Source organism: Strix uralensis, chromosome 30 (genome assembly GCF_047716275.1).
Source record: "Strix uralensis isolate ZFMK-TIS-50842 chromosome 30, bStrUra1, whole genome shotgun sequence".
In the NCBI taxonomy this organism is placed as follows: Eukaryota; Metazoa; Chordata; class Aves; order Strigiformes; family Strigidae; genus Strix; species Strix uralensis.
Genome location: NC_134001.1, coordinates 710804 through 738252, shown reverse-complemented (window position 1 = coordinate 738252; position 27449 = coordinate 710804). Strand labels below are relative to the sequence as shown.

At 43.2% G+C, this 27449-nt stretch overlaps 2 protein-coding genes and 1 long non-coding RNA gene across 7 annotated transcripts in view; 2 read left to right on the top strand and 1 right to left on the bottom strand.

Moving 5' to 3' along the window:
- LOC141936002 (kinesin-like protein KIF20B) overlaps positions 1-26940 on the bottom strand; it is a 45892-nt gene extending 18952 nt beyond the window's left edge. The window contains exons 1-4 of one of the 5 annotated variants that reach the window (XR_012626683.1): positions 25608-26940; positions 24863-25013; positions 23659-23926; positions 22717-22836 (exon numbers count right to left, since the gene is read on the bottom strand). Coding sequence is in view for 3 of the 5 variants with exons in the window: in XM_074852734.1 (XP_074708835.1) it covers positions 22963-23084; positions 23659-23926; positions 24863-25013; positions 25608-25747 (681 nt within the window). In the remaining 2 variants the exon portion in view is untranslated. Of the gene's footprint in view, positions 1-22243; positions 23085-23658; positions 23927-24862; positions 25014-25607 lie in introns of those variants that run through there. The other 4 variants (XR_012626682.1, XM_074852734.1, XM_074852736.1 and 1 more) reach the window with 4 other exon arrangements.
- The window catches only part of LOC141936005 (uncharacterized), a 136662-nt gene that overhangs the window by 103541 nt on the left and 5672 nt on the right, over positions 1-27449 (top strand). The gene's annotated exons all lie outside the window — the stretch shown is intronic.
- On the top strand, positions 8557-15016 carry LOC141935905 (putative RNA-binding protein 46). Its single transcript, XM_074852588.1, has 3 exons — positions 8557-8638; positions 11322-11789; positions 13167-15016. The coding sequence occupies exons 1-3, from the start codon at positions 8557-8559 to the stop codon at positions 13976-13978; spliced, it is 1362 nt and encodes a 453-aa protein (XP_074708689.1). The 3' UTR covers positions 13979-15016.

Genomic DNA, 27449 nt, shown 5'->3' with positions numbered 1-27449 from the left:
CTAGTAAATACAATTGAGCGTTTAAATCTTAGGCAAAGGAAGGGAAGAAAACAGACCCATTTCCCTTAGGTCTTACTGAGCAAGGGGGAGCCACGCGACCCCAAGTGCTCTCTAAAGCACAAGCGCACCCCAGAGCATATCCTAAAGGGCCCAATACACCTCGTGAGAGCGGAGAGAAGCCGAAAGATCCAAACCCCACCAGCCAACTCCTGAACAGCTAAGGGCGAGCCCTCCTTCTGGAAAGGAGGGAGGGGCGCGGCGGGGGCAGCCAGCAGACCCGCCCTCAGGGGGGAGCTCTGAGCTGGCGGCGCTTCCCCCCCCGCCCGCCCCCAAGGCGCTGAGGCAGCGGCGCGGTCGCTGCACGCGCACTAACGGTATCCTTTCGCCCAGCCGTCGCCTGTTTTCAACGCGCTCGCGTGCCGCGTCCCGCCCTTTGCCTTGCTATGATTGGCTGGTGTCGCCTGTCAATTGTAGCCGTGCCCGCCCTGGCCGCCTGGTGATTGGCTAGGCGGGGCAGAGCGAGGGAAAGCGGTGGCCGCGGGGCGGGGCGAGGCGAGTGTGGCGGCTGGCGGAGGGATCGGTGGGGTTGGTGCGGCGGCCTCCTGTGGCGGTGTGGCGGGGGGCGCTTGAGGGGAGAGCGGGGTCTCTGAGGACAGAGGTGGCTTCGGGCCCTGGCTGTGCTGTGGGGAAGGGCGGAGACAGTGTCGGGGACGAGGGCGTGTGGAGACGGGGCCGTGAGGAGACGGGACTGCGAGGAGACGGGGCCGTGAGGAGACGGGACTGCGAGGAGACGGGGCCGTGAGGAGACGGGACTGCGAGGAGACGGGGCCGTGAGGAGACGGGACTGCGAGGAGACGGGACTGCGAGGAGACGGGACTGCGAGGAGACGGGACTGCGAGGAGACGGGACTGCGAGGAGACGGGACTGCGAGGAGACGGGACTGCGAGGAGACGGGACTGCGAGGAGACGGGACTGCGAGGAGACGGGACTGCGAGGAGACGGGACTGCGAGGAGACGGGACTGCGAGGAGACGGGACTGCGAGGAGACGGGACTGCGAGGAGACGGGACTGCGAGGAGACGGGACTGCGAGGAGACGGGACTGCGAGGAGACGGGGCCGTGAGGAGACGGGGCCGTGAGGAGACGGGACTGCGAGGAGACGGGACTGCGAGGAGACGGGACTGCGAGGAGACGGGGCCGTGAGGAGACGGGGCCGCGGCGGCCACCCTCGGCGTGCAAGTCGGCGAGAATAGCACAGGGTATTTCCGCGCCTGCTGTTCCTCTCTCTTTTCTCTTCCTGCCCTACATGCCGTCTGGCCTCCTCAGGTGGTGTTTTTGCCCCGGGGCTTGTCCCTGCTTCGCTTGCTTCCTCCACTGGTCTCTTATCCGAACTCTTCAAGTCTTTTTTCTTGAGGGGGCGGTGTGGCCACCCTCATCAACTCCCACAATTTTAATCTGGTGTCCCCTTGCTGCTCTGACAGGTCCCGTTTGTCTTGGCGGGATGTTTGAACTCCCTGAGACAAAGGGAAAATTAATTGATCTCTCCCTTGCCGCAAGGTTGTTGTGGTCTGTTTCCATACCTTCTTCTGCCTGTAACTGCAGAGAGAATTCCTGATAACATAATCTTCGTGCAGTTTGTGGGCTGTGAAACCTTGCTGAAAGGAGATGGGAGGCCATTTGGAGCAGATAAGAGTGATGCTGTTTCTGCCGTTGCCTGTCGGGGATTTTTTTGTGCTTTGCCCTGTTTACTTTCTGGAATCTCATTTTGATGAAGCCAGGGGTTGTCTGAGGTTTGGCTTTTTTAACGGCCGGAGCAGTTGCTTTCACGGATTTGTTATAAATGCCGAGGCAGAGCCGCAAATCTCTTTTTATAAATTTATTTGCAGTAAGAACAAGCAAAAAGGCTAGGCACGCCGGGGGGCAGGGGGGGCTTCCTGCTCCGCACCGACGAGCACCGGGTGGTGCTGCCTCACTCCCTTTTATAGTCCCATCCCCACACGCGCAGCAGGGTCCCTCAAACTTCCCCGGGCTTTCTGGGGTTGCCGGGGCTCCTGGCAGGGTTCCTCCGATCATATTTCACCTGCACAATCCGCTGTTGCTGGGGGCTTCTGACGGGGGTCCCGCCAGTAATTTTCCACCTGCTTAGCATCAGTCACTGAGGGAAAAAACCTCCAAACCCCTTTTAACAATAAAACCATGATAAATCTCCTTTAACTTATGTACATGATAAACACTAACAAAGTCACCATATTTTAGCACGAATCACCACCATATTCTTCACAATCCCTCGCCTTTTGTTTTATCAAATTGATTCGTGTTTGGGTTTCAAAACGGGCTAAGGTTTGTTGTACGGGATTTGGGTGTTTTGTTTTCTTTAGTTTAACCATCATTAGTGGGTGTACCTTTTCTCCTCTGGCCAACTCAGGATCTATTGGTATTGCAGAGATTTGCATCCCTTGAACGAGTGAATGAATCAATCTAATAAAACATGGAATCATACATGGTATAAACATTAGGGCAGCAAATGCCACAACAGGTAAAATAAAAGCTGTTTTTACAATACCAGGACCCAGTGTCATTTTTCCATTCACAAGTTCGATTATAAAAACTGTTTCCTCGTAGTTTGGCATATTCAGTTTCATTTTTGTCTGACCAGAACCCCTTGAATCCTTTGCTGCGTCCTTGTTCGTTAAGCCACAACCATATATAGATACCTCTATCTTTGTTAATTAACTTATGTGTAAGTGTCCATTGACACTTACTCTCTCCCACATCAACTCCTCCTTTCTGAGTTCGGTTCAGACAAAATTTACCCTTGTTAGGGAATTGAACTGGCCATTTTTCACTATCTTCCCAGGCAGTATTATTAACATCACTATAGTTACTTACAATTTGTGCTGGGGAAGGGGCACAGAGACCCACGGCCAACTTGACAATCCCAGAGGTCCCCCACAAACCCAGCAGTGACTTAAATTGAAAGTTTTACTTATAGTTTTTGCTAACGGAACAAACTCATTCTCTTCAAAGGGGTCACATAAGCTGGTAGTGTTTTGACCCTTTTTAGCCATCACGAGGCCAACACACAACATGAGGGAAAAAGCCAGTCGCCATCGTGAGGTCCGGTATGGCACATTTTTCTGTTTATCCCTGGACCCATTGGGTTGCTGCCAACGGTCGGGTTTGTGTCTTCTTAACAGCAAAAATGGAGGCCAACCCGGTCTTGCCCTCACTTGGACTTACTCTCAGCTTTTCCCTCACTCTCTTACTTCCCTTTTTTTTCAGTTTCTTTGTTCAACTATACAAACTGACTTATGTTTTCATGCAAAACAGTCTAAAACCGAAAAAAACCTGTGAATGCTACAACCTTTTAACATATATACATACACACAGGGTTCATGTGGACGATTCAGGATCTTTACTACTGTTGATGTCGCTCTGTCTGCCTCGGTAAGTCCAGTCCTATTTTAACTCCGTCGCATTCGGAGCTTCAAATCTCCAGGCGTTGACTCGATCTTCCAATCTGATTCACCTGTGACCGGTCCTTTCACCCTGGAAATACGAGTCCAGCCTCTTTCAGCAGTTCTTACAGCTGTCTCCGTAGTCAACACCACCAGGAATGGTCCTCCCCATCTAGGAGATAAGCTTTCCTCCTTCCAGATTTTAATCATTACTTTATCTCCAGGTTGTATTTTATGCACTGCAAATCCTAAAGGAGTCGTCTGGGCCAATATTCCCTTCATTCTTAATTCTTTTAGATTTTTCTCAATAGTTTTAATATATTGTTGAATCGTTACGTCTTCTATCAGTGGATGCCCCAGAGGCATACCTTGGGAATATGGCATTCCGTATAACATTTCAAAAGGTGAGAGGCCTGTCTCCGAGTTTGGCATAGTCCTAATATGAAGTAGGGCTAAGGGTAGGCATTTAATCCATGAGAGTTTGGTTTCTATCATTAATTTAGATAACTGTTGTTTCAAGGTCTGATTCATTCGCTCTACCCGTCCAGAACTTTGTGGATGCCACGGAGTGTGATATTCCCAAGTGATGCCTAGGGCTTCTGTAATTAATTTTATAATTTTAGATGTAAAATGAGTACCCTGATCCGAATCAAATACTTTTACAATTCCAAATCGTGGTATAATTTGTTCTAGCAATATTTTAGCTACTGATCGAGCAGTCGCTCTGGTGGTGGGAAATGCCTCTACCCAGTGAGTTAACTGATCCACCATTACTAGTAGGTATCTGCATCTCCCAACTTTCGGTAGTTCTGTAAAATCTACCTGGATCCTCTCAAAAGGTCGATAAGCTGTTTTCCTTCCACCAGCTGCGGCCTGTCTCATAGTTCTTTTGTTAATTTTTTGACATGTTAAACAACCGTAAGTAGCTTGTTTCGCAATTTCATATATTCCAATACAGCCAAAATGCCTTAGGAAATGATCACTTAAAGCCTTAGTGCCCCAATGAGTGCTTTGGTGTAATCTATTTATTATTCTTCTAGTATATCCTTTAGGTAGTATCTCCCTCTTGTCTGGAAGAATCCATTTCCCATCTATCATAGTAGCCCCTAACTTCTGAATCTCGGTTAGTTCTTGAGGGTTATATACCTTTTTCCCATAATCTACCCCCTGTTCAATTACATATAGCTTTATTGGTTCCCTTAAAGCTGCCTTTTTTGCCTCTTCATCTGCTAGATTATTACCTCTAGTTTGATATCCTGTTCCTTTTTGATGTCCTTTTATGTGCACTAGGGCTATTTCTTCAGGACCTCTCAATGCCTGCAATACTTGAACTATCAATTCTTGATGCACCAGATCTTTTCCCTGAGTATTAATCATTCCTCTTTCTTCCCAGATCTTTCCAAAGGTGTGAACCACCCCAAAGGCACATTTGGAGTCTGTATATATAGTGCCTTTCGTGTCTTTCAAAATTTCAAGAGCTCGATATAGAGCGTATAGTTCACATGCTGGAGCTGACCATGCAGGACTGAGAGGGCCTGATTCTTTAACCACTAACTTGGTTCCATCGACTATTGCATACCCTGATTTCCTTTTCCCATCTACACCTCTAGAGGACCCATCTATAAACAACCTTTGGCCTTCAGATAATTCAGCTTCTTCTAGATCTGGTCTTATCTTGGTCTGTAATTCTATTGCTTCGATGCAGTCGTGACTCAATTCACCTCTAGGATCTCCATATAAAAATTGAGCAGGGTTTTGAGCACCGGTTACTCTCAGCTCTAGTTCTGGTGCTTCTATTAGGATAGTCTCATACCTCAGTAGTCGACTATCAGTGAGCCATTTCTCAGCTTTTTGTTGTAGTACACTACGCACATCATGAGGAGAAAACCCGAAGGTCACTTTTCGTGCCTCCTCAATGAGCAAGGCGGCTGCCACCAAAGACTGTAAGCATGTTGGCCAGCCCCTGCTTACGGGATCTAACAATTTTGAAAAATATCCAATTGGTTTTTTACTTCCAGCCCAATCTTGGGTTAGAACCCCATAAGCAGTTTGATTTGAGGTGGTTATAAACAATTGAAAAGGCCTTTTAACATCTGGTAAACTTAACACTGGAGGCTCAGCCAGTGTTTCTTTTAGTTTCTGAAATCTATTCTCATCCTCCTCAGTCCACTTCAACCTGTCAGACACCAGCTTTTCATATAAAAATTTTACCTTTTCACTATATCCTTCTATCCATTGTCTGCAGTATCCTAATAATCCTAATACCTGACGAATTTCTCTTTTTGTTTCGGGTGGTGATAAAGACAGTATTCCTGATATCCTTTCAGGATCTAATTTCTTCTCCCCTTTACTGAGCCAGTGTCCCAAGTACTTCACTTCATTTTCTACAAACTGTAATTTAGACTTTGAAACCTTTAATCCCTTTTCTCCTAGAAAGTTCAATAATTCTATAGTCCCTGTCCTGACATCATCCTCAGTTTGTCCAGCTATTAATAGATCATCTACATATTGTAGGAGTTTTATTCCTGAGGATGGTTTGAATGTCAGCAATAATTTCCCTAATGCCTGTCCAAAGAGGTTGGGGGATTCAGTAAACCCTTGGGGAAGTACTGTCCATCTGAGTTGTTGTTTCCTGGTATTAAATGGATCTTCCCATTCAAACGCAAAATAGTCTCTGCTCCCTTCGTCTAGGGGGCAGGACCAAAATGCATCTTTTAAATCAATGACACTGTACCAAATATAGTCAGGGGATAGCTGGTTAAGTAGCATATAGGGGTTTGCTACCACAGGGAAACGAGCCACAGTTCGCTGATTCACAGCCCTTAAATCTTGCACCGATCTGTAAGATCCGTCCGATTTTAGAACTGGTAAAATAGGTGTGTTATGTGGAGACATGCAAGGTTCCGATGTGCCTTTACTTAGTAATTCGTCTATTATTGGTTTCAACCCCTCTCGGCCCTTTAGGGGAATGGGGTATTGTTTTATCCGAATTGGTGTCTCCGGATCAATTAAATTAATTTTAATAGGTTTTATTTCAAGTTTTCCAGTCTCTCCTTTTGTATACCAAACTTTAGGATCTATCTGTTGTTCGTCTTTTTCCGTTAATGTATAAATTTTTAGTTCTTTTTCTTGTATTATTATTTTTAATTTTAACTCCGTCATTAAATCTCTTCCCAGGTTATTTTCAGCCTCTGGCAGCAACAGTAAATCCCCTATAACGATACGGTGTTGGGATTCTATTTCTACATCCCCGACACCTGGTACTTTAAATGGTTCCCCTTTAGCTCCTATTACTAGAGCAGTTTCTTTTTCCACTTTACATCCCCTCGGAATGTTTCTCACAGTTGATTTCTCGGCACCCACATCTACTAAAAACTCAAACTCCTCTCCCTGGGGACCTAATTTCAATTTTATCAAGGGCTCCTCTGATGTCTTTGTCCCCAGGAAATAGAGCCCCTGACACCCCTATTCTCCTTTAAACATCCTTTCATCCCGCTCTCGCTTTCTACAATTCCGTTGTAAATGTCCCTTCTTTCCACAATAATAGCAGGTTAATGTGTTTTCTCTAATTACCGTCCCTCTCTTTTCACCACCTAAAGCTCCAGGTGATTCATTAGAGCGAGATCTCGGAGGCTTCTCCTCTCTCCGCTGAGTTTCTCTGACTGCTGCAAGATCCGTGCTCCTGCCCTTAAGCCAAGGCCATTCACACACTCTGTTATCTCTCTGCCACATACACTGAAAGGTGTGTTCAACAGATCATGTAAAAATGCATATGCATATTTAAAAATGTGGAGTTATGATCTGCAAATATGGCACTGCATTTTCCCAAAATATGCATTTTTTTTAAAAAAAAAGTTTGGTTGGGTTTTGGGTTGTTTTGAACAAATTGGACAAATCAGGCAGAAGTTTCAAAGGCAGACAAACAGTTACATCATAACTAACAGCTTTTTCTAAAGTTTTGACAAGAAAGGTTCTCCGCAGGAGACAGAGCAAGGAGCACAAAGCTGGTAGGAAAAAACCACAAAATTTGGGAAGTACTAGTCTGAAATGACAAAGCATAAGGAGGCAAGGTGAAAAAAAATTACTATTGACAAGTTCAAAAAGAACATAATTAAATATTTTACTTTGGCTTGAAGTTCAGAATAAATTATATTTAGGTGATTTTGTAATGAACTTCAAACTTTTTCCTTCATGGAAGCACCATCGAAGGGCCCGTAATTTACTTGTGAGCAAAATTTAACGGAATGGGGACATTTTTGCCTTCTCAGAGAACAGATTTTCATCTCTAAGCTGTACGCTAAGAACTACATGGTACGCAGGGAAGCTACATGCATCTGGAGCCACGCTGCCACGGCTTATCTAGGAAAAAGCCCAGCTCTGGTTCATAAAGCATCCAACAGCTTTATAAACATTTCTAACTACTTCAGCTGAGGTCGGACAGGACACGGCAAGTAACACAGTTTGCCAGCTACTACTGCCATCACTCACATCATGCCAGTCGGTTGCCCACCCAAAAACCCATAAACCAACAGTGCACCGTTTAGGGGCTCCAAAGACAAAAGCAACTGCACACCTTAATTAGGACAAAAGGGGAGGAGGCTCTGCTGGACAGTGTAGGGAAGTCACGACGTTAAGTAACGATGGTCATTTATTACCTCGGCAAACTTTTACCATCATCCTCAGTCTGGTAAATCATTCAACAGTGACTCTCACTAAGTAAATGCCACCTGCCATTCAAAAAGCCCCCCTTCTAATCTTAAAGCTGCCTACCAAATTAGCATTACAGCACAGCACTGCCAGCTGGGATTAAGTTATGACTCCTGCCTTAAACCAGACCTGGTCTGTGCCACGTTTGCCAATGAGCGACATGTATTTAACAGAGCAAACACGGAACAGCTAACCAAAAGCACCATTCCTCAAGTAGTTACCAACTGACCAGAGAGTTTCCTTGACCGGGTACTCGAGTCATCCTCTGCGGTCTAGAGAAGTGGTCTGTGCGGTGGGTGGGGAACTGGCTGACAGGCCGCACCCAGAGGGTGCTGGTAAATAGCTCCTTTTCAAACCGGCAACCTGTCACAAGTGGGGTCCCCCAGGGATCGATGTTGGGCCCAACGCCGCTTAAGATCTTCAGAAGTCATCTGGGTGATGGGATCAAGTGTGTCCTGATGCAGTTTGCTGACAGTACCAAACTGAGTGGGCAAGTGGACACTTGGGAAGGGAGAGCCACCCTGCAGGATGACCTGGATAGGCTGGAGGAGTGGGCTAACAAGAACCTCAGCAAGTTCAGCAAGGACAAGTGTAAGGTCTTGCACCCGGGAAAACGTAATCCAGGAGTGCAGCACAGGCTGGGATCTACCTGGCTGGGGAGCAGCTCTGTGGAAAGGGACCTGGGGAACCTGGCGGACAACAAGCTCAACATGAGTGAGCAGTGAGCTGCAGCGGCAAAGCAAGCCAACGGGATGCCGGGTTGCATCAACAAGGGCATCACCAGCAGAGATAAAGAAGTCATCATCCCACTCTACGTAGTGCTTGTCAGGCCACGCCTGGAATACTGTGTTCAGTTTTGGTCCTCACTACCCAAAAAAGACGTGGACGGGCTGGGGAGGGTCCAGAGGAGGGCCACAAAGGTCATCAAAGGACTGGGAAATCTGCCATGTGAGGAAAGGCTGAAAGAATTGGGTTTGCTCAGCCTTGAGAAAAGAAGGCTTAGGGGAGACCTTATCACCATGTTCCTGTATTTAAAGGGCGGCTACAAAGAAGATGGAGACTCCCTTTTTACAAGGAGTCACATGGAAAAGATGAGGGGTAATGGGTACAAGTTACCTGGGGAGATTCTGATTGGACATAAGAGGAAGATTTTTCACGACGAGAACAATCAGCCATTGGAATGATCTCCCCAGGGAAGCACTGGATTCCCCCACACTGGACACGGTGCTGGGCCATCTTGTCCAGACTGTGCTTTTGCCGAGAAAGGTTGGACCACATGATCCCTGAGGTCCTTTCCAACCTGGTATTCTATGATAGATTCTATGATCACTGGAGGACACATTAAACAAGGTTTTTTTGCAGCAGCAGCAGCTCAAGCAATCAAACTTCAATTAACATTACAGATCTCGCTAACAGCGGGAGGATTATAACTGTGCCATCTCAGACTTTCTTCCATGTAATTCTAATGACATCATTATGTCTGCAGCAATCTAAGCGGAGGACCCAAAGCAATGAAAATTCATTTTCTTAACCTTTTTGGTTTTTTACACTACACTCTTCAGATACATTCCCACAGGTGGCATAAACTGAACAAGAACTGTGACGTTGCCAACCGAAGTGGAAAACAAATACATGATTTTTTAGGGCAATTTTGAAGACAGATCAGCTGCTTGCTCTGGATAGCGTGCCAGTCAGAAGAACAAGATGGGAACAGGAAAACAGAACTGACAGTGGGACTGTCTCCTTTGGCAGCAACACAAGCTCACAGAAACCACATCTTAAACAAGCAAAATTCACACCGACACTCCTCATTTACAAACAGTCATTGTAACTTCTTACAAGCCATCTCAAACAGTCAAGTCTCACCTGGCCTAGAAAACCATTTATAGTATGATAATACATGAAGATTTAAAGGAGAGGTGTACAGATATAACTAAGGTCAATGAACAGATTTATGGAATCTAGGGAATTTTATGGGATTTATGGAATACTGTAGGAGTCTGGGCCGCGCTGGGAGAAAGTTAGTGCAGACAGAAGAATGCAAGGACGAAGACAAGGCCAGCAAAATAAGGCTGGCAAAACCACACAAGATAGCAGATAAGTGAGAAACACCTGTGGTCAGCAAAAGCACACAAGTCTGAGCAAAACAGGGTATGAGATAAGGGAGTTTTGGCAAGTTTGGGGCTTTACGTGCTAATTGCAATTAACCAATGCAAATGCTTGTAGAGGCGCGTGAACAGCGCGTGTAGATGACCTGTAGCCTATTAGAAGATAGATGAGTGCGTGTACGGAACTGAGTAGAGTATAAATGTAACCAGAAAAGGAATAGAAAAAAACTAGAACAATAACTATAATAAAAGATGGACGACCTGATCATCACATTGGTGTTGCGTCATTTCTGTTCCCGCACGGAGAAATAAGGACAAGAAATTTTCAGCCGTGAACTAGGGACTTACTTGTTCTGTGGATTATTTTTTTTTTTTAATTTCTTTTTTCCTACCGTCCAGCTCCAGCCCGTGAAAACTGAGGTCTGTTTCTAGAGGAAAAGTGTTCAGTGGTTTTGGCTATTGAAGAAAGGATGGCTCCATATCCTGCCTTCCTTAGGGAGTCCTGTTTTAGTGGATGAATGAAGAAGGTGGAAGCAAAATGTTTGGACCTTTTGAATGATGTCCAGGAAGAAAATAAATCTGCACGGGCACCCTGAGCAAAATTTCTTCAAATACGGTCAAGAAGTGCAGAGAAACATTTGCAACTTTAAAATGTTAGAATGGAAAATACAACTGCAGTTCTCTCTCAGTTATCACCTGTCAGTTGTATTAATAACTGACACAGAACTTCAAGGGGTGAAAAGCGATCGAAGCGTAGACTCTTACAGCAAACCTGTCAGTGCTTTAAATAATGCTGGGTTCAGTGGGTTGTCATACAGAGTCCACTGGAAAAACCAGAAGATGGGATTAAAAGAAATACGAATTGTGGGCTCATGGCATTCTGTTATCCAAACATAGCAAAAATGAGAATTAAATAACATGATAATATGCTAGTTTTAAGTTCAGACTAAAAATAAATAAGTAACTCCCACCTCCACATTGGGGGGCGCAGGGGGGGAGCGCCTGTCTGGCATTTGTACTGAGACTGTTGTTGGATAATTTATTTTAAGGTTGGGCAGGTCCTCCACCACCTCGTGGATGTGAAGTTTTTGTGAGTAAGATTCCTCGGGATCTGTATGAAGATGAATTAGTTCCTGTTTTCGAGAGAGCTGGGAAGATCTATGAGTTCAGGCTGATGATGAGATTCAGCGGTGAGAATCGAGGCTGTGCTTTTGTGATGTACACTGCTGAAGAGGAAGCCCAGCTAGCCATCGAGATTCTTAATAATTACGAAATTCGTCCAGGGAGATTTATTGGTGTCTGCGTCAGCTCGAACAACTGCAGACTATTTATTGGAGGGATTCCAAAAGAAAAGAAGAAAGAAGAAATACTGCGTGAAATGAAAAAAGTTACAGAAGGAGTGGTAGATGTCACTGTTTGTCCAGATGCCACGGACAAAACTAAAACTCGTGGCTTTGCTTTTGTGCAATACGAATCTCACAGAGCAGCTGCAGTGGCTAGAAGAAGCCTAATCCCAGGTAAACCTATTTGGAAATCAATTGAGTTTTGGGGGAGTGTCTCTCTCCATTGTGTGGGGGCGTGGGGTGGTGGATCATCACGATTTTCCTTTCTTGAAGGGATTTTGAGAGTTCCAAAACTGCAGTAATGCCTTTCAGGTAAACTTTTTTGGTTCATGAATCAGGGTTTTGTGTTTGGGGTTTTTTTGTTGGGTTTTGTTTGGGTTTTTTTTTAAAGAAGCTGAAATTGAAGCAGTTCCGGGAATGAAAGAGCGCACATCTCTTTTTATAAACACAAGTTACTGTAATTTACACCAGGATATCTGTTTGCTGGGGCGCACATCCAGTTTTCATTAGCACGCACTAGTCCCTGCACATGAACTCTCTTAAAGCTGAGCTTAACAAATACCACGCTTGGAATGTGTCCCTTATTTCCTTTGAGTGTCATGAATGATGTTATTGATGTTTCGTATTTTAAAAACGTTTGAAAGTAGGTCTTTCATCTGTTACTAGAAAATAATTTTAAGAGTTTAACAAGTAGAAGATGACTTTTCTTTGCACCTCATTTTATACATTTTGAGGGTGGGAAAGTAAAAGGGATAAAATAGACAAAGAGGAGGGAATAGGTAAAGGTACAGTTAAAAAGGGGAATTCTAGAAGAGAAATTAAGTAGGGAAGAAATGAAACAACATGGTTGGAGAAGCAAAGTCGTTAAAATGGATAATACAGCCTTGGTGTTGCTGAAGTGAATGACAAACCTCCCTGTATTCATTAAGGCTGAGATGTAGGCAAGTCTTGCATTAACTGCTGATGGAGGGTTAGGAAGGAGCGTTCCGTAAGACTGATACAGGCCTTGGAAAGTAACGGGAGAAATACGGCCGGATCACGGAATGTAAAATAAACTGGCTGTGTGATATGGAAATGTTGGCTTGGAACGAGTCACAGGGTGGGATTTTTTTTCAGTTTGTGGGTTTGGTGTCTGCTGCAACATAGAGTAAGGCTTGCGCTAGTGCCTAGATATTTAGATGACTTTTTCCAGTTGTTGACCTCGCTTTTTAAAGTGGTAATATTATTAAAAAGTAAGTAAAACAATATGTTGCTTATGGTTGCTTTATATGTGCATGTCTATGCATGTCACAAAATCACAACGTCTGTGTTTCGACAGCTTATGGTGAACCCAAAGGGTAGAGATTTTGAATCTTTGAATTTTTTCGGAGTCTTATTTTCTTTAATAATGTCAAGTAGCAATATTTTGCATATTTTGCTTAAGCAGATGCAGGCAACAAACCCCAGTTTCGTGTGCCATGCATCATGTTTGCTTTTTATAGAGGTAGTTGCCAAGAATGATTTTGTTTTCCATGGCGTATTCCTTATTGATGTAACGCTCCTTTGCTGGAGGAGCACTCCAGCTCTGGGGTCATACCATTCGGGTAGACTGGGCACAGCCTGAGGAGGAAGCTGGTGAAAAAAGAAGGCAGAGAGTTAAAGAATTACGTGTAAGAAATTTGCTGAGATCTACTACAGAGGACACAATTAAAGCTGAATTCGACAAGTTCAAGCCAGGAGCAGTTAAACGTGTAAAGAAGCTGAGAGACTGTGCTTTTGTTCATTTTTTCCACCGTGAAGATGCAGTTGCTGCGATGTCTGCAATGAATGGAAAGTGCATTGATGGAGCTAGTATTGAGGTAGCGCTGGCAAAGCGAGGTAAGAAAGGAAGAGCTTGGAAGCAGCGTTTTAATGCTCAGCTGAGTCCTGGTTCTGAAAATCTCTTAGGGTTTCCTGACAAAGGAGCTGGTCATCAAAAATCCTTAGGGGAACCAGCAAGTCCTTCAGTTCGTCTTAATGGTCAGCGTAGTCCAGGCCCCTCTGAAGTTGAAGGGTGCACATACCCTTTTTTCCCAGGCACAAAGCTTACTCTAACTAGCAGGTATTCTTTAAAACCCGGTCACTTCAGTTCTGCAGTGATGCATCTGGATTATGTCTGCAATAAAAGTAACTGGACACCACCAGAATACTCCTTGTACTCAACCACAACTCAGGATGGGAAAATACTCCTGGTGTTCAAGGTGGTTATTGCCAGTATTGCAGATGGTTATTTCATGCCAGACAGACTCTGCGCGACAGTAGAAGGTGCAAAGGAATTGGCAGCACAGTTCACACTTCTACATCGACGTAAGTATAAATGCTTTCGATTAGTTCTGAAGAACTGAAGCTAGAAAAGCTACTTTACAATTGTTCTGTGTGTATATATTTCGGCACGTGTGTGAGAGCTTTGTATAAAGTGTAAGTTAGTCGACAGAAGAATTGTTTCTTGTATAGTCAGCTGAGTCTGAACCATCAGGTGAGAGCACTGAAGAACACTGTGGAAGCATCTCTACAGTGCAGTGCTGGGGTGATTTTTGCTTACGTTTCTCTGCCATAATGGTTCATAAGGAAGAACTAGATGACATGTTAATTGACTTAGGTATACGGTCATCTGCGTGTTGATGATGGTGCTGAAAATTTATTTGAAAGGCTGTCTGTGTTCTCGATTTATTATCAGTAGGGGAAACGGAAGTGGTGGATCCATATTCAGATAAATAAATAGGTTTGGGAGGCTGTTTTTATTCCTCTTTATAGACGTTCTTAAGGCTATAGCAGAGTATCATTACATGGCTCTACATGTACTGTCTTTGGGTAAAGAGTGCTGTCATTTTTTTTTTTAACCAGAAAATGGGAGAAAATAGAGATACAGTTATTCTTAATTACTTTCTAAGTGTAGATCTTCATTTTTATATATTCAGTTTCTTAAAATTAGAATGCAACTACTAGAAAACGGAGGGTTTTATATTATAAAAAGCTACGGTGAAATCTGTTCCTTTCGTAACTAAGAGTACAGATCAGTGCGGTTCTGACAGTGTTATCCCTGTTGCTCTCTAACGTGAAATATATAAATAATACAAAACGTAGCACTTCAGCCATCCAGTCCCCGGCCCAGCGTTTTTCAGAACATTCAGCACACAGCATTCAGAACACAGAACTGATTTCTAGTGCCAATTTTTCATTAGTAATTATAGTCATCATCTGATCAAACTTCATCCTCAAAGAAATAAGAATTTTGGCTCTTTGGGAGTTGGATTTGAAGGCTGTTACAGAGCCGTACCATAATGGTTGAAAACTCCTCGTACCTCCTGGGAAAGCTTCGTATAATTTATTCCACTTGTTCTTTTCAACAGTTTCTCTTCTGTTTAGCTCCTTTTCTGGCCTTTACATCCTGGTATATTTGAAGATGAGATAGGACTGATTGTTATAATTTTGCAAGTATTAGGAACCGTCCCATACTTTCTCTGATCTGCTGAGTAGTGCTCTTGTGGTTTTGTTGCAGGGATTCTTCCAGCAAGACTAGATCAGTAGATGCTGTATCATTCAAGGAATTCTTAGTAGTCTTTTGTGGGACAACATAAATACTCTTCTGTCATTACAAACAAATGTTTCTAATGAGTCCTAGAGCCAGAGGTTTGGTTGTTTTCTTTTTTTTTTCTTTTGGTGTAGAATTGTGTCTGTGAAGAATTACGTTGGAGGTGATGGGCTTGTTCAGATAATACAAACTAATTTCTTGTCTAATTGTGTGTAGAAAGCTGGGGGGTTTTGGGTTGTGAGTTTTCTTGTCGTTTGGTTTCTGGGTTTGTTTGTTTTGTTCAGAAGTGGAGCAATGCCAGAGTCGTTTGGGAGGGAGTGTTTTGGGGTTTGGAGTGGTGGCAGGCAAGTTCTCTCCAAGTTTCTTCTAATCCCTGGGAAGTTCAAACACGTTGTGCTTCAATTAGTCTTGTTTCCATGTATTAAGACTGCTGTGTCTTTTCACATTCTAGTTTAGAATATCAGCCTTCTTGAGCCATGGACTTCCAGGTTTGAAAGGAGTGGCATTCTCTGTGGATAGTGGCTACTGCGTGTGGGGCGGGCAGTGTCTGAGGCATCAGCCTTGGTGATCCTGTAGAGTCAGCTCTGGACAGAAGCGCAGTGAGATCACACACTGCAGTAAATAGTCCTTTTCTGATTAGCTGTGCATGCGTACAGGGCCCAGGACTGCCTCCACATGATTTAAAGCTTGATTCTGCTTTGGGAATGTAAGGAGGAGAAATCAGAACAGGTGAAGAAGTGTTTCTCAAAATGCTTTTACTTCATAAAATTTGGGCCCAGTGAAACTAAATTTTCAGAGATATGGAAACAGAAATAGGAACTGAAAGGTTAAGTGGAGTCCTGTGTTAGTGATGACTCTTTCTGTTCCTGAGAAATGCTTGAAGAAAGACTTTTCTGTTCCCCTCTATTGCCGTCTCCCCCCCTCCCTTTTCTTCCTTCCTTGTTTTTTTTCCTCTCACCTATTCTAGTTTTGGTGGATTGCCAAAGCTGCTGCTGATAGAGAACTGTTAAAATGGCGCTGCCATCCTTCTCTTCCTCATACTGTTATTCAGCACTTGCTCTGAAGGTCTCTGGGGAGATTTTTCTTTTGGATGAGTTTGTAGCAGACTTATTTCAGGCTTGACTATGATGCCTTTTTTTTGCAATGCATATTTCCTCTTGATTAGAATCTTGCTGCTCCTTCGTTTTGATTTTGCATGCCCAAAAGGTCTTACAGGAAGGAGAATCTCCAAAATGCAAAGCCTTATCCGTTGTCTCCGCTTTAGCAGTGGTGTTTGGTTTGCATTAGTAGGTCACCTGCAGAAGGTGATACTTTCAGATGGTCAAAGAGATGAGAATTACTTATTTTTAATAAGAAAGTATCTGTGCCTGGTTTTGTACACGCTGTGGGTGGCATTTTAGTGGTTGAGTGTCTGTTCCCATTTTTTTCTAGTTATGAAAATTAGGGCCGTACCTTTATAACCTGTGTAATCCTGAACACAAACGATAACAAGGATGCTAAACTCGAAATGATGGTGTGAGACTCTCCTTCTTTAAAGAAGGATGAAGACAGCTTCAGGTTCTATACTTGACCATGTGTTGCGGAGGCTTCTAAATAAGCAACCCACTACCAATTAACAAAAATAAATAAATTAATTTTTTTTAATTTAACCACCAATCAGCCCTCCGTGTATTACAGATCCGGATGTCCGCAAGAGGAGGACAGAATAACTTTCTAGGGTTTAACAATAACCCCAAAGACTTTACAAAACCCCACACCCCAGGGGTTTAACGGAAACCCCAAACGCAAACTTCACTTTGTGGGTTTAACGAGAACCCAAAACGTAAACAAAACCTCACACCCCAGGGGTTTAACGGGAACCCCAAACGCAAACTTCACTTTGTGGGTTTAACGAGAACCCAAAACGTAAACAAAACCTCACACCCCAGGGGTTTAACGGGAACCCCAAACGCAAACTTCACTTCGTGGGTTTAACGAGAACCCAAAACGTAAACAAAACCTCACTACCTAGGGCTTAACGACAACCCAGAACGCGCTATCACTCACCTGGAAAATGAGGACTCTCAACCTCGAGGACCTGCTCAGGGCAGCGTCCCAACCCAAGGCACCTCGAGGAGTTTCCTTGGGCAGCGTCCTGACCCAAGGGGAGAGTCCTGACCGCAGCGTGCAGCTCCAGGGGACGAGCTCAAAATGGCTCCCCCAGGGGACTCCGTTTATACCCAGGCCGAATCTGACCTGTAGTCAATAGCGGCTCCCATTGGTCAAAAGGTCTCAGCTACCGCGAGACCCTGAAAACAAAGACAGCCAAAAGCTGCCACGTTTCAACAGCCAGGAAGCTCTGTTTTCACTGGGCGGATGCACCTGCCACACCATGCACACCTGCCCCTTTTGTGGCTTAAAGATAGCATTATCTAAAAATATTTTCTTTCCTATACGTTTTTGGGAAAGAATCACCAGAACAATTAAAAAACATTAGACGGAGAATGATTATTCACAGCTGTGGTCAAATCCAGAATGCAGATAAGTTGTTGAAAAATTAAGGAAGGATGTGTTGAGATTTTTCTCTCTTCAATTATAGTTGCAAGTGCTATAGGGAAAACATTGTAAGGTGAATTTAAATTAACTATTTTAAAGCTTTCTAGCACTTCAGTGTACCATATGATTACAGTTCATGTGAATTCTTCCTTGGAATTCCCAAATCCCAGGTTGGTTTTTAAAAGCTGTCTCCCTAATGGCCTAGTGCTAGTAGTGCTGTCTTGTTATCTTTGAACTATAAAACTTTTTTCTTTCGGTGGCCTCTTTGGACTCTTGTTTCTGAGGATTTGGCCTCACACAGCGTGTGCAGAACCCTATTTCAAAGCAAACATGCATGGCTGACTTTGGAAAGATACACCTTCCGTGCTGATAAACACCCTCTTTTTGGTGTTGGCCTTGCCATGATAGTGAAACATAGTCGTAAGGAGCCTAGAATAGAGTTTCTTTTCCCTCTCTAATCTACAGAAGTTGTTTATATTCCAACAGGACGTTGAAAGAAATGTCTGCAGCTGAAGAGGAGTTGCTGGATGTGACGGAGGATCCCTCCTCACTGAAGTGTCTGGTGGATGGTTTCGCATGTTGAATGATGCTGCATGGATGCAGGTGTTGTGTGGTTTGCGGGTGTTTTGCTGGTTCGTTTTGGTTTTTTTAATAAGCAGCAGTGATTTTGAGAAAAGTCTGTGTTTCTTCTTGGAAGCAATTTACTATAAGCATGAGTGTCCAAAGATGCCACAGGGAATAATTCCTTCTGGTAAGTAACTTAATTTTTTTGGCCACTTAATTTTTGATGATGTGTATAGGTATTTTTCTTTTTAAAGCAGATAGCAGACTGAGGTAAGTGAATGAGAAGGGGCTGCTCTGACAGAATTTTCAAATGGCACTGTTAGGATTAATAATCTCAAAGCCCTCTGGCTTTTTTTTGGTGATATGTATTTACTTTCACATAACAGAATTCTTGGTTATTACTGCATACAGTAGTCCTGAGCAGACAGCAGTACAACAATTAACCACTTGGTGACACCTGAATATTTTGAAAAAGGTGCCTGGAGGAAATACAGAAAGCTGTGATTTCCCTAAAAGATAAGCTATGTTTTAATATTACTAGATAAACCATGAACCTATCAAGGGAGTGAAAAGAATCAGATTTGTTTAAATATATGGAAAGTGCATGTCTAGATGTCCGTTTGTGAGAAGGGGAGCAGAGCTACATGTTGACGTTCCAGAAGAGGAATGACTGGGGGGGTGGGATCCAGACTAGGAAAAGCCTGAATGCCCCACAGAAGAAACTAATACCTTCTTCATTTAGTTTGAATCTCATCTCCACACAAATAAGTCTGTGTCTTTAGAAGTTACACAGCACCCTAGTGTTGTTTGCAAAACGGCGCTCGGCTGTTAGATGTGGTGTCCAGTTAGAAGAACGTGTCAGACTTCCTACTCTCGCGGGTCCTGGAGGCTGACTGGATGTGAGGCAGCTCCGATTTGGACTGTATGGTTGGGCTAATTAGCACAGACTCTATATTCCACCCCTGGTCCAGAGGCAGTGTTAGTGCAGAGTCGATGCCAAAATAGGAGGCATTCTTTATAATTCAGGTCCTTTGCATCAGTAACGCAGCTTTACAGCTTATGGAATCAAGCTGGCGCATTCAGATGACTTCAGAGCGCGGGAAGAAGAGAACTCGAAGTGGCATCGATGTGTGCTGAATTGGAGACCTTCCACCTCCCTTCCTTTAGTAAGAGTAAACATCTGAAGCTTGGAAAAGCAGAACATTCTTCTGAGAATGTTTGGGTTTGGGCTCTTTGGTTTGGTTTGGTTTGGTTTGGGTTACTACTGGTGGAATTCCACTGGTTTAAGGAAATACCAGAAGATGTCAGAACCTCTTTCTAGTCGTTAAGATAACACCCTCTGTAGCAAAGGCTGAGTCCTGGGCAGTTTTGTCCCTGCTGAGCGTGACTTAAGGGTGATGGGGAGGAAAGAGGTTTCGGTAAAGTTTCCTCGGTTTTGGGGATCTGCCCTGTTTTAAACTTGTATTCCACAACAGGGTATTCTTTGTCCACTCACACACGCTATTCCATGCGGCATCTCACTAAGACACAAGTTAAGAAATGAATTTTTAGGTAGAAGAGAGTATTTAAAAGCATTTAACAGAAAGTATTTAAAAGAAAATAGGCGGATAAATCTCCGAATCAAGGAAAAACATTTTGATAACTAACTGTAGCATCTAAGTTCCAGTTTAATTCCAGTTCACCGCATGGAATGTGTATAGTGAACAGTACTGAAGCAGGTGGAGCAGGCATTCTATCTTACTGCTATGAATTCGCTCATTTAAGCTTCTTAAATACTGCATACAGCAGCAATTTACAAGTCAAGGATAAAACTTCTATAAACTAGTTCAAGAGTCTGTACGCAGCATCTTGGAAGAAATTTATCCGTAGACTGCTGTCTTAGATTTTGGACGGTAAACTTGAAGTTCAAGCAAAATGCTTTTATTTTACTGTTTTATTGTAGGGTTTTTCTTCACTTCAACACTGCCTCGGTTTGCTTTATCAAAATTAACTATATTGCTGTTGGAACAAGCAGCAGCCTGGTACAAAATGTCAGATGTTTAAGGAAATACAGAAATTGCTGGCTTTGTTTAGCAAATACAGATGACAACTGGTGATTGGTGTGTTTGGGGTTTTTTAGTGATTTTTAGAAAGGCTCAGAATGTAGTGTAAGATGTTCCTTAATCGTATGAATTTAGAAGTCTTAAATATTTATCAGATGACTTACACATAACGGTTTTTATCACAGCCCCAAGCAAGCATATATAACTTTGCTGTCCCTGAGTGCAGCACAGTGGGACAGTAGAGGTGAGTAAACCTCCTGGGATTGTGTTTGGTGCAGGTTTTACCCCTCAAAGGCATTGTCTCAGCGGCACTGTTTGGGCTGTTCGTTAGAGAAGTTGGTCTCAGGGTTATTTCCCCACATACACACGCCTCTGAGAAGGCTTGTGAAAAAATTCTGTCCAGATTTGGTTGTTTTTTGGTATTTTTGTGTTGTTTTGTTTTTCCAAGACCACCATAGCTATGCTGCTGCTGCTGGATCACCCAGGCTGATGTTCCTGTGCATTGTGCAGCACAAAGGAAGGTTATGGTTTTTACTCCTAAAATGACTGAGGCGTATTTCAGTCATTCAGTCATTTCTGAATTACTTGCATCTCCAGCTCGGGTTTAAATTGATGTTGAGAAATGGAGTAGTTACTACACCAGTGACCTGGAATACTTCTTTGGGTAGTTGGTTTTATGTAAAAAGGAGAGACTGATGTCTCCTCCGATTTGCAAAAAGTCTTCCTTTTAACTACAATTTTATGCTACAATTTTTTTCAAATATGCTATTGTCGATGAATTTATGTGTGAATGTCACTTCTGAGGCCTCTTTAATTTTTTAAAAATAGAGATTATCATCTTCTCTGAGTGTTGGGAGATTGGTTCTTTAAAGCTTGTAAGACAGTTTGGAAATAGCATTAAATACCTGCTCAGTGCTGACTTTACTGCTGGAAACTTCTAATCTGAGTCTCGCGGGGTTTGTCCTGAAGATTCAGTTATTTTTCAGTTGCTGCTGCTTACAGACAGGGTGTATAAATTTGTAAATCTGGGCCTGTGTAGGAGAACGTGGAGAAAACAAAGAAATGTTGGACTGTGGTTATCCGTGAAATGACTTGACTGACTTCAGCAGAGTCAGTCACTTCAAAACAGGACTGAGTTCAGTGCCCTTTTCTGGTCCAGTGGCGAATGACAGTGAACTTCCAACAGTAGAGTTGGGTTTTGTTTATGCAGCGTGTGTGTGGCAGAACTTGTACTTAGTCCATAGTGCATTTGGATCTGAAGTGTTCAATATGCAATATGCAAGACTGCTGCTGTGATCTGTGTGATGTGTTGAGTTGTTTTACAGAACTCGGAACAGTGGTCTAATATGCACATTCAAGCTGTTGCCTTTAATATTTTGTGTTCAGTGGAGGTGAAGCAAAGGGTCATCGGTGTAAAGTTTGGTTAAAAGGAGAGAGAGGCTGAGCAAATACTTAGGTTCGGTACTGAAGAATGGCTTTTAAAAGCATAAGGCTTTTAGGAAAAAACCCTGAGATTAAGTTTTGGGTTTTTTTTTCACTAGGTCCTTTCTGATCTTGCTTGAACTGTTGACTAAGTTCCTTAATGATTTGAGTTAGTATTAGGGGCGCAGAGGACAGGGCAGAACGCGGCATTGGCATGACACCGACTGCTTTCACTGCAACATTATCTTAAGTTCCTTAATAGTTCAGTCCATCTTGGACTAGATGATGCAGTGTGCTTGCTGAAATCAAGCGTCTCTTTCCTCTCCCATTCCCCCTCTTTTTCTGCAGCCACTATATGCCCTTGGCTTGAATTGCCCTGAAGAAGAAAACTTTGGAATTTCCTGCTTCGGATCTTGCCACAAAAGAAAAGAAGACCACCACGTGGATAACATGAATTTCCATTAATTATAGTATTCATATTATTGCTCTGCCTTAAAAAGTTCGTGTGCGTGGTGGTAGTAGGTGGAACACACTGATTTTTGTTGCCAATTTACACAACCACTGTCCTTCTCACATAACTTCTAACTTCAATTAGATTTGACCTTTTGCTGCAGCAAAACCTCCTTTCCCTCCTCTTCCATTCAGGCAAAAATAAACCAGACAGTGACATAATCCCTCTCTTCCCGCTGCTAGAGTCCTCCCAGTTTGAGTGTTTTGGGTTTTTTTTCTTTAGAGTGGCTCTTCATAGTCTCATGGACAGTCCTCCAATAATAACTCCAGATCACTGCTTCCAAAAGTCCTGTTTTCCACACACACCCCCACACACCTTCTGCTGTAACTTCAGTTTCAATGCCAACTTCACCTGCTGCCATTTCAAGAAAGCAGCAATTACTTACAGAAAATGTCAATTGTCCAAAACAGTCAAGTCCGTTATAAGCACAGATTTAGATTTTTTTGTAAACAGAAAATTGAGATGTCTTAGACTTACAGAGTCTTTTATGGTTTCTTCTAAACGGGATATCAAATCTTGCAGTCTCATGGTAACATCATCTTTTTGCTCCACGATGTCCATTAGTTCTTGAATCCTTTTATTCTGCGTATTCCTTTTCTTAGAAAAGAAAGTAGTTCAGTCAATGTTCAATTCTTGAACTATACGATGCATTTAGAAGCAAGATCAGTTAAGCTAAGCTTGATATAAAAAAAAGCTAGAAACGTACTACAACAGCATTTTAAGCTACTGAAGTTTTGTATTAAAGCAAGTAATTCTGCACAAGGGTTTTTTTGAGAAAGTCCCCTCAGCTGGTTCTTTAAGCTGCTCAGCAGACTCGTCCGATTTAATCATCTGCATTTCCAAGTCTGTGACAGGAAGAGAAGCCTGCAGCAAACAAGCAGCCATTACACAGTTTACTCAGGAATCCATTTTTCCAGATCTTCTGGTACTTTAGGAGCTTTTGAATAGACTCATTTCTTTTTGTGTTGGCTTCTACTTGCAGGACACATTTCAAAAGTTCAGGTTTTTTGGATAGAATTGGGCCCTGCAACCCGTATAAAATATAGATCACGTCAAGAGACTTCTGCTGAAATCGCACTATGAGGTATTGCTGCTTTTGTCTATGAATGGTCCACAGAATACCTGAAACCACTGCGTCAGCACAATGTGAAGGGCTGGATCACAACATAACCATGAAATCACGAATAAATAATGTTGACGTGTTGCCCCACAGTTCAGAAGTCTTCAAGTGACAGTTTTAAGTTTTGTCTTAAAAATGAAATAATCAAGGCCTGTGGGATTGTTCAGCCTGAACATACACCAAACAATTGATTATCACCTCTATGCACACGATTTGGTTCCAAAATCCTGCTCAGATGGATTATTTCTATTTTACAGTGTCATTTCTTTTTGCTTTCTCATCACACACCCCCAGCTCACCTTTGGGTTTCTGTGTCAGCTGCTCTTCAGTTTTGATTAGTTCATCGGTTTTCTTTGTCAGCTTTTCTTTGGTCTGAGTTAGTGCAGTGGTAGTTTTGCTCAGCTGCTTTTCAAGCCAACCTGTAGCTTCCTGGGGGTCCTCTAGAGACACCACGTGTCTGTGTGTTTCTTCTGCCTGCTTTTCGATATCAACGACATCATCCTGCAGAGAATCAGTAACGCCCTCACGATCAATGTAGGTGCCTGGCCCTATGCCATACTCTTCATTCTGGAAGATAATTTATATCCATTTAGAAATAGCAAATAATGACACAATACCCATTATTTCTACTGAAAATTTGGAAGACCATTATGTCCTCAAACACCTAAGTACAGTTAATTCTGACTTCAAAGCCATCTTGTGGGTTCACAGGCAATTTGATGGCCACTTTCTGTCTACCTTCACACAGAAGTCTCCAGCATCCAGTAACAGCTACTTTAGTTTTAAAGCATTTAATGGCCCACCATCACATTCCCTTTTATATCACCACTAAAGCATCCCCTCCAAATTTAATATAAAAGCTAGCATTTTTACCCGATGAGAACACCGAATGAACACAGCAAGCAAACAGCTTTAGAAGGAATACATCCGAAAGTTTCAAATATCAGTAGAAGGTTGGGAGGTCAAATAACTTTGCGGGAACTTATCAAATTAAGTTGTATTTAAAACATTGACTTTATATCTTTCCTCCTTGTTTAAAAACAAAGGGTTGTTTCAAACTCACAAGAACCAGCCTCAACCTAAGAGCTCAGTTATGCTTAAGTGTATATACAGTTGTCATTGCTCCAGCTGTAGCCACAACAGCCTTAAGAGGGAAAAAGTCTCTGGCACCACTCCAGTACAGCGCATATATGGGGCCTAAGAATTCAGCTTCAAATGCCTTAAACAGGCACTTAATGCAACAGTTTATAGCATAACTGCAGCTTTTCCCCCGGCTTCTCTGTACACAGTAACTTTGTGTTGCAGAAACGCAGAAAACCCCAAAGATTCCTAAATGCATCTCCGAGGCACAGCAGCTACTCCTATTGAACACGCCAATGTACCTTGCTGAGGACACAGTCACACAGCATGCCATTCCTTGGGACCGCTCTGCTCCTTCTGGAGACGTCCCATCACCACAACAGGTGGTTAGTGGAAGGGATGGCAGCAGGGGGATAAACGTACCAGAGGTCCAGCTTGTTCGCTGCAAGGCTGATCCTTTAGTTTATTTTCTTCCTCCACGTCTCCAAGATAACCATCTACAAGTTCCCTGAAGATCTCCAGGCGCGTGTCAGCATCTTCTTCAAGCCGTTCTCGTTCGTAAGAAAGGCACTCACTAGAGTAGGGAAACAAGTCAGATACAAGCTAGCTAGCAGGAGCTGCTAAGAAGTTATTAGTACAGCTGCTATAAACAAAGATGGGTTTTTCTTTATTCTGGCACAATAGAACAATACACAAATGGTGTTGCTACACCAAAGCAGAAGTGTATTTCCTGCACACACACTCCTGAAGAATGAGGGGGAGACATACACACACAGGTTATGGCTGACACTTAACTACAAGCATTGTTTCTAAGCTTCTGGAGCCAGAACACCCATCCGAAGTACCACTAAGGCTGCAGGAACCAAAGGATTTGCAAGTGTCACTCTTTCTACAGACATCCTATCAAAGCTCCTCTGTCAGGGAGAGCTCTGCAGGAACACTGCTGACAGATTACACCCCCCCCTCCATCCCCCCCAGATCAAAGCCTTTCCTACACAGTATTTTTCCTGAACTCATAGTCCAAACACAAACTGATCTATTACCAGAGGCAGGAAGTCTGGCAGAAGAGTGTGGCCTCTTATAGCCAAGGGACAGATTTAAGAAATAAGTGAATTGAATTTCTTTTTTTTTAATCAGTAACATTAAAAACCACTCAAAGCTAACTTACTTGAAATATATTTCCTGCTCAGCAAAATATTGGGCAAATTCCTGCGTCACCTCTGCACGAATTTGTAGCTCCAGCAGTAACTTCTTCTTCTTTTCAGCAAGAAGTTTGTTCTTCGACTCTTCTGTGAGACTCAGCAGCATCTGGAATTACCATTAGGATTAAGTTTTTCATAAAGAAATGGTTTCCCAGAAGTGAGATTTTCCTCATTCCTCAAACACTACAACACCACTTTACTCGTCCACCTGACAAAAGCCCTTCCACTTCTTTCATTAGCTGATTCATAAACAGAAGATTTGTGAGGAGCTCAGAAGATCTCTTTGGTCCTAACGCAGCAGTTTATAAGTTTGCACAGAGCAGGCATTTGTAAAGAACATCCATCTGATGACCAGAATTGCTGAAGTTGTCTTAAACAGGCTTAAGCTCCACAGGATTTGGCTCTTGTTTTCCAGAGGCTCATTTTGGGGGCAATATTAATGAAACCTCCACAAACCAGTTTCTAGTCCTCCGTTCCCTCCTCGTCTTCCCTAGAAGCGACTACATTTGCTTAAGGAACAGTTTTCAGCGTTTCCTTGTGCAGAGAATACAGAGGAACAGTCTGTATTGCTAAAAGCAGGTAATACTTGCTGTGCATTGACCATGGGCTCCAAAGGGAGAGAAAGCCCAATCTGCAATTCTTACTGCTTAGTCTGTATTTAGACACATTATAGAGTTTGCCCACAACAGGCACCACACCATGAGTAATCCCACTTTTAGTTCTTAATGCTGGATTTAGATAGAATAAGGGTGATCAGGAAAAAAAAAAAAAAAAAAAGAAAAAGGTGGGAGATGGGGAAAACCAGAATAATACCTTGCTTCAAGACTCCGTGCTACGCTAATTCTTAACACAGCCCTGGCACATACCATGTACTCTTTTTTCCCAATAAGAACTGTATTTTCTAGGTATTTCTGCACTGCTTCTTCTCTTGACATATGCTGTTCCTCCCCGTCATTGTCATCTTCGATCACATCTGAAGTGCTCAGGCTTGGACAATAATCCCAAGCCAGAGTTGACCTATAGATGAATCCTGTATGTTTTATAATTGACAAACGTTGTATCAATAGGTATTGTACTAAAATTATAACAAACCACCTGTCCGGATGTAACAGGTGGGAATATTGAAACCTGAACAATAAGTCTTGAACCGAAATTACTAACTCCGTATGTAGTCAGTAGTGAGATATGTATAGAAAATGTGACTTAAACATCACAAAACATGTATCCTTCTTTGTGTGTGTAAACAAGGTAACAGGGCCACAGAGACAGTTGTCGGGCCCTGTGACCCGGTGTGTGACCTTGCTCATAAATCACCTAGATAAGCTGGGAAAAATCCCTTAGTTTTTTCCCTGAGCCCTGGCCAGGCTCTGGAAAATCTAACGTGAGACTGACTCCAGATATTTCCGCTCAAAACAAAGGTGCCAGCTCTTCTGGCTTACTGATTTCAGGTATATAAGGCTGGGCCCGCTCACAGCGACTTTGGAAGCCTCACCTACGGGTGGACGCCCCGCGTAGGATTTCCCACTTGCAGGGAAAGGTTCTCCAAATCCTCGCTGTAACCGGGGCTGCCCAGCGCCTGCGGGGCTGGATGATGGTAACGTATGCAAGTGGTGATGGGTCTTTCTTAACCACTACTCTCTCTCTCAGGTAGTAATGATTTGATGCATTACCCTGGATTTTCCTATTTGTTTAAGCGCGCTGCTCTGTCTTTTCTTACTGTATGTTTTCTGTATTATTCTGATATATTATTTAGTTATTTCTAGTAAATACACCTGCTCTTTTCACTCTGGTGTCTGAGTTTAATTGGT

Coding starts and splice junctions, on each gene's coding strand:
- LOC141935905 (XM_074852588.1), top strand. CDS start 8,557: ATGTTGGGCCCAACGCCGCTTAAGATCTTCAGAAGTCATCTGGGTGAT. Junction 8,639..11,321: donor CCTGATGCAGTTTGCTGACA/GTACCAAACTGA, acceptor ATTTATTTTAAG/GTTGGGCAGGTCCTCCACCA. Junction 11,790..13,166: donor TAGAAGAAGCCTAATCCCAG/GTAAACCTATTT, acceptor CCTTTGCTGGAG/GAGCACTCCAGCTCTGGGGT.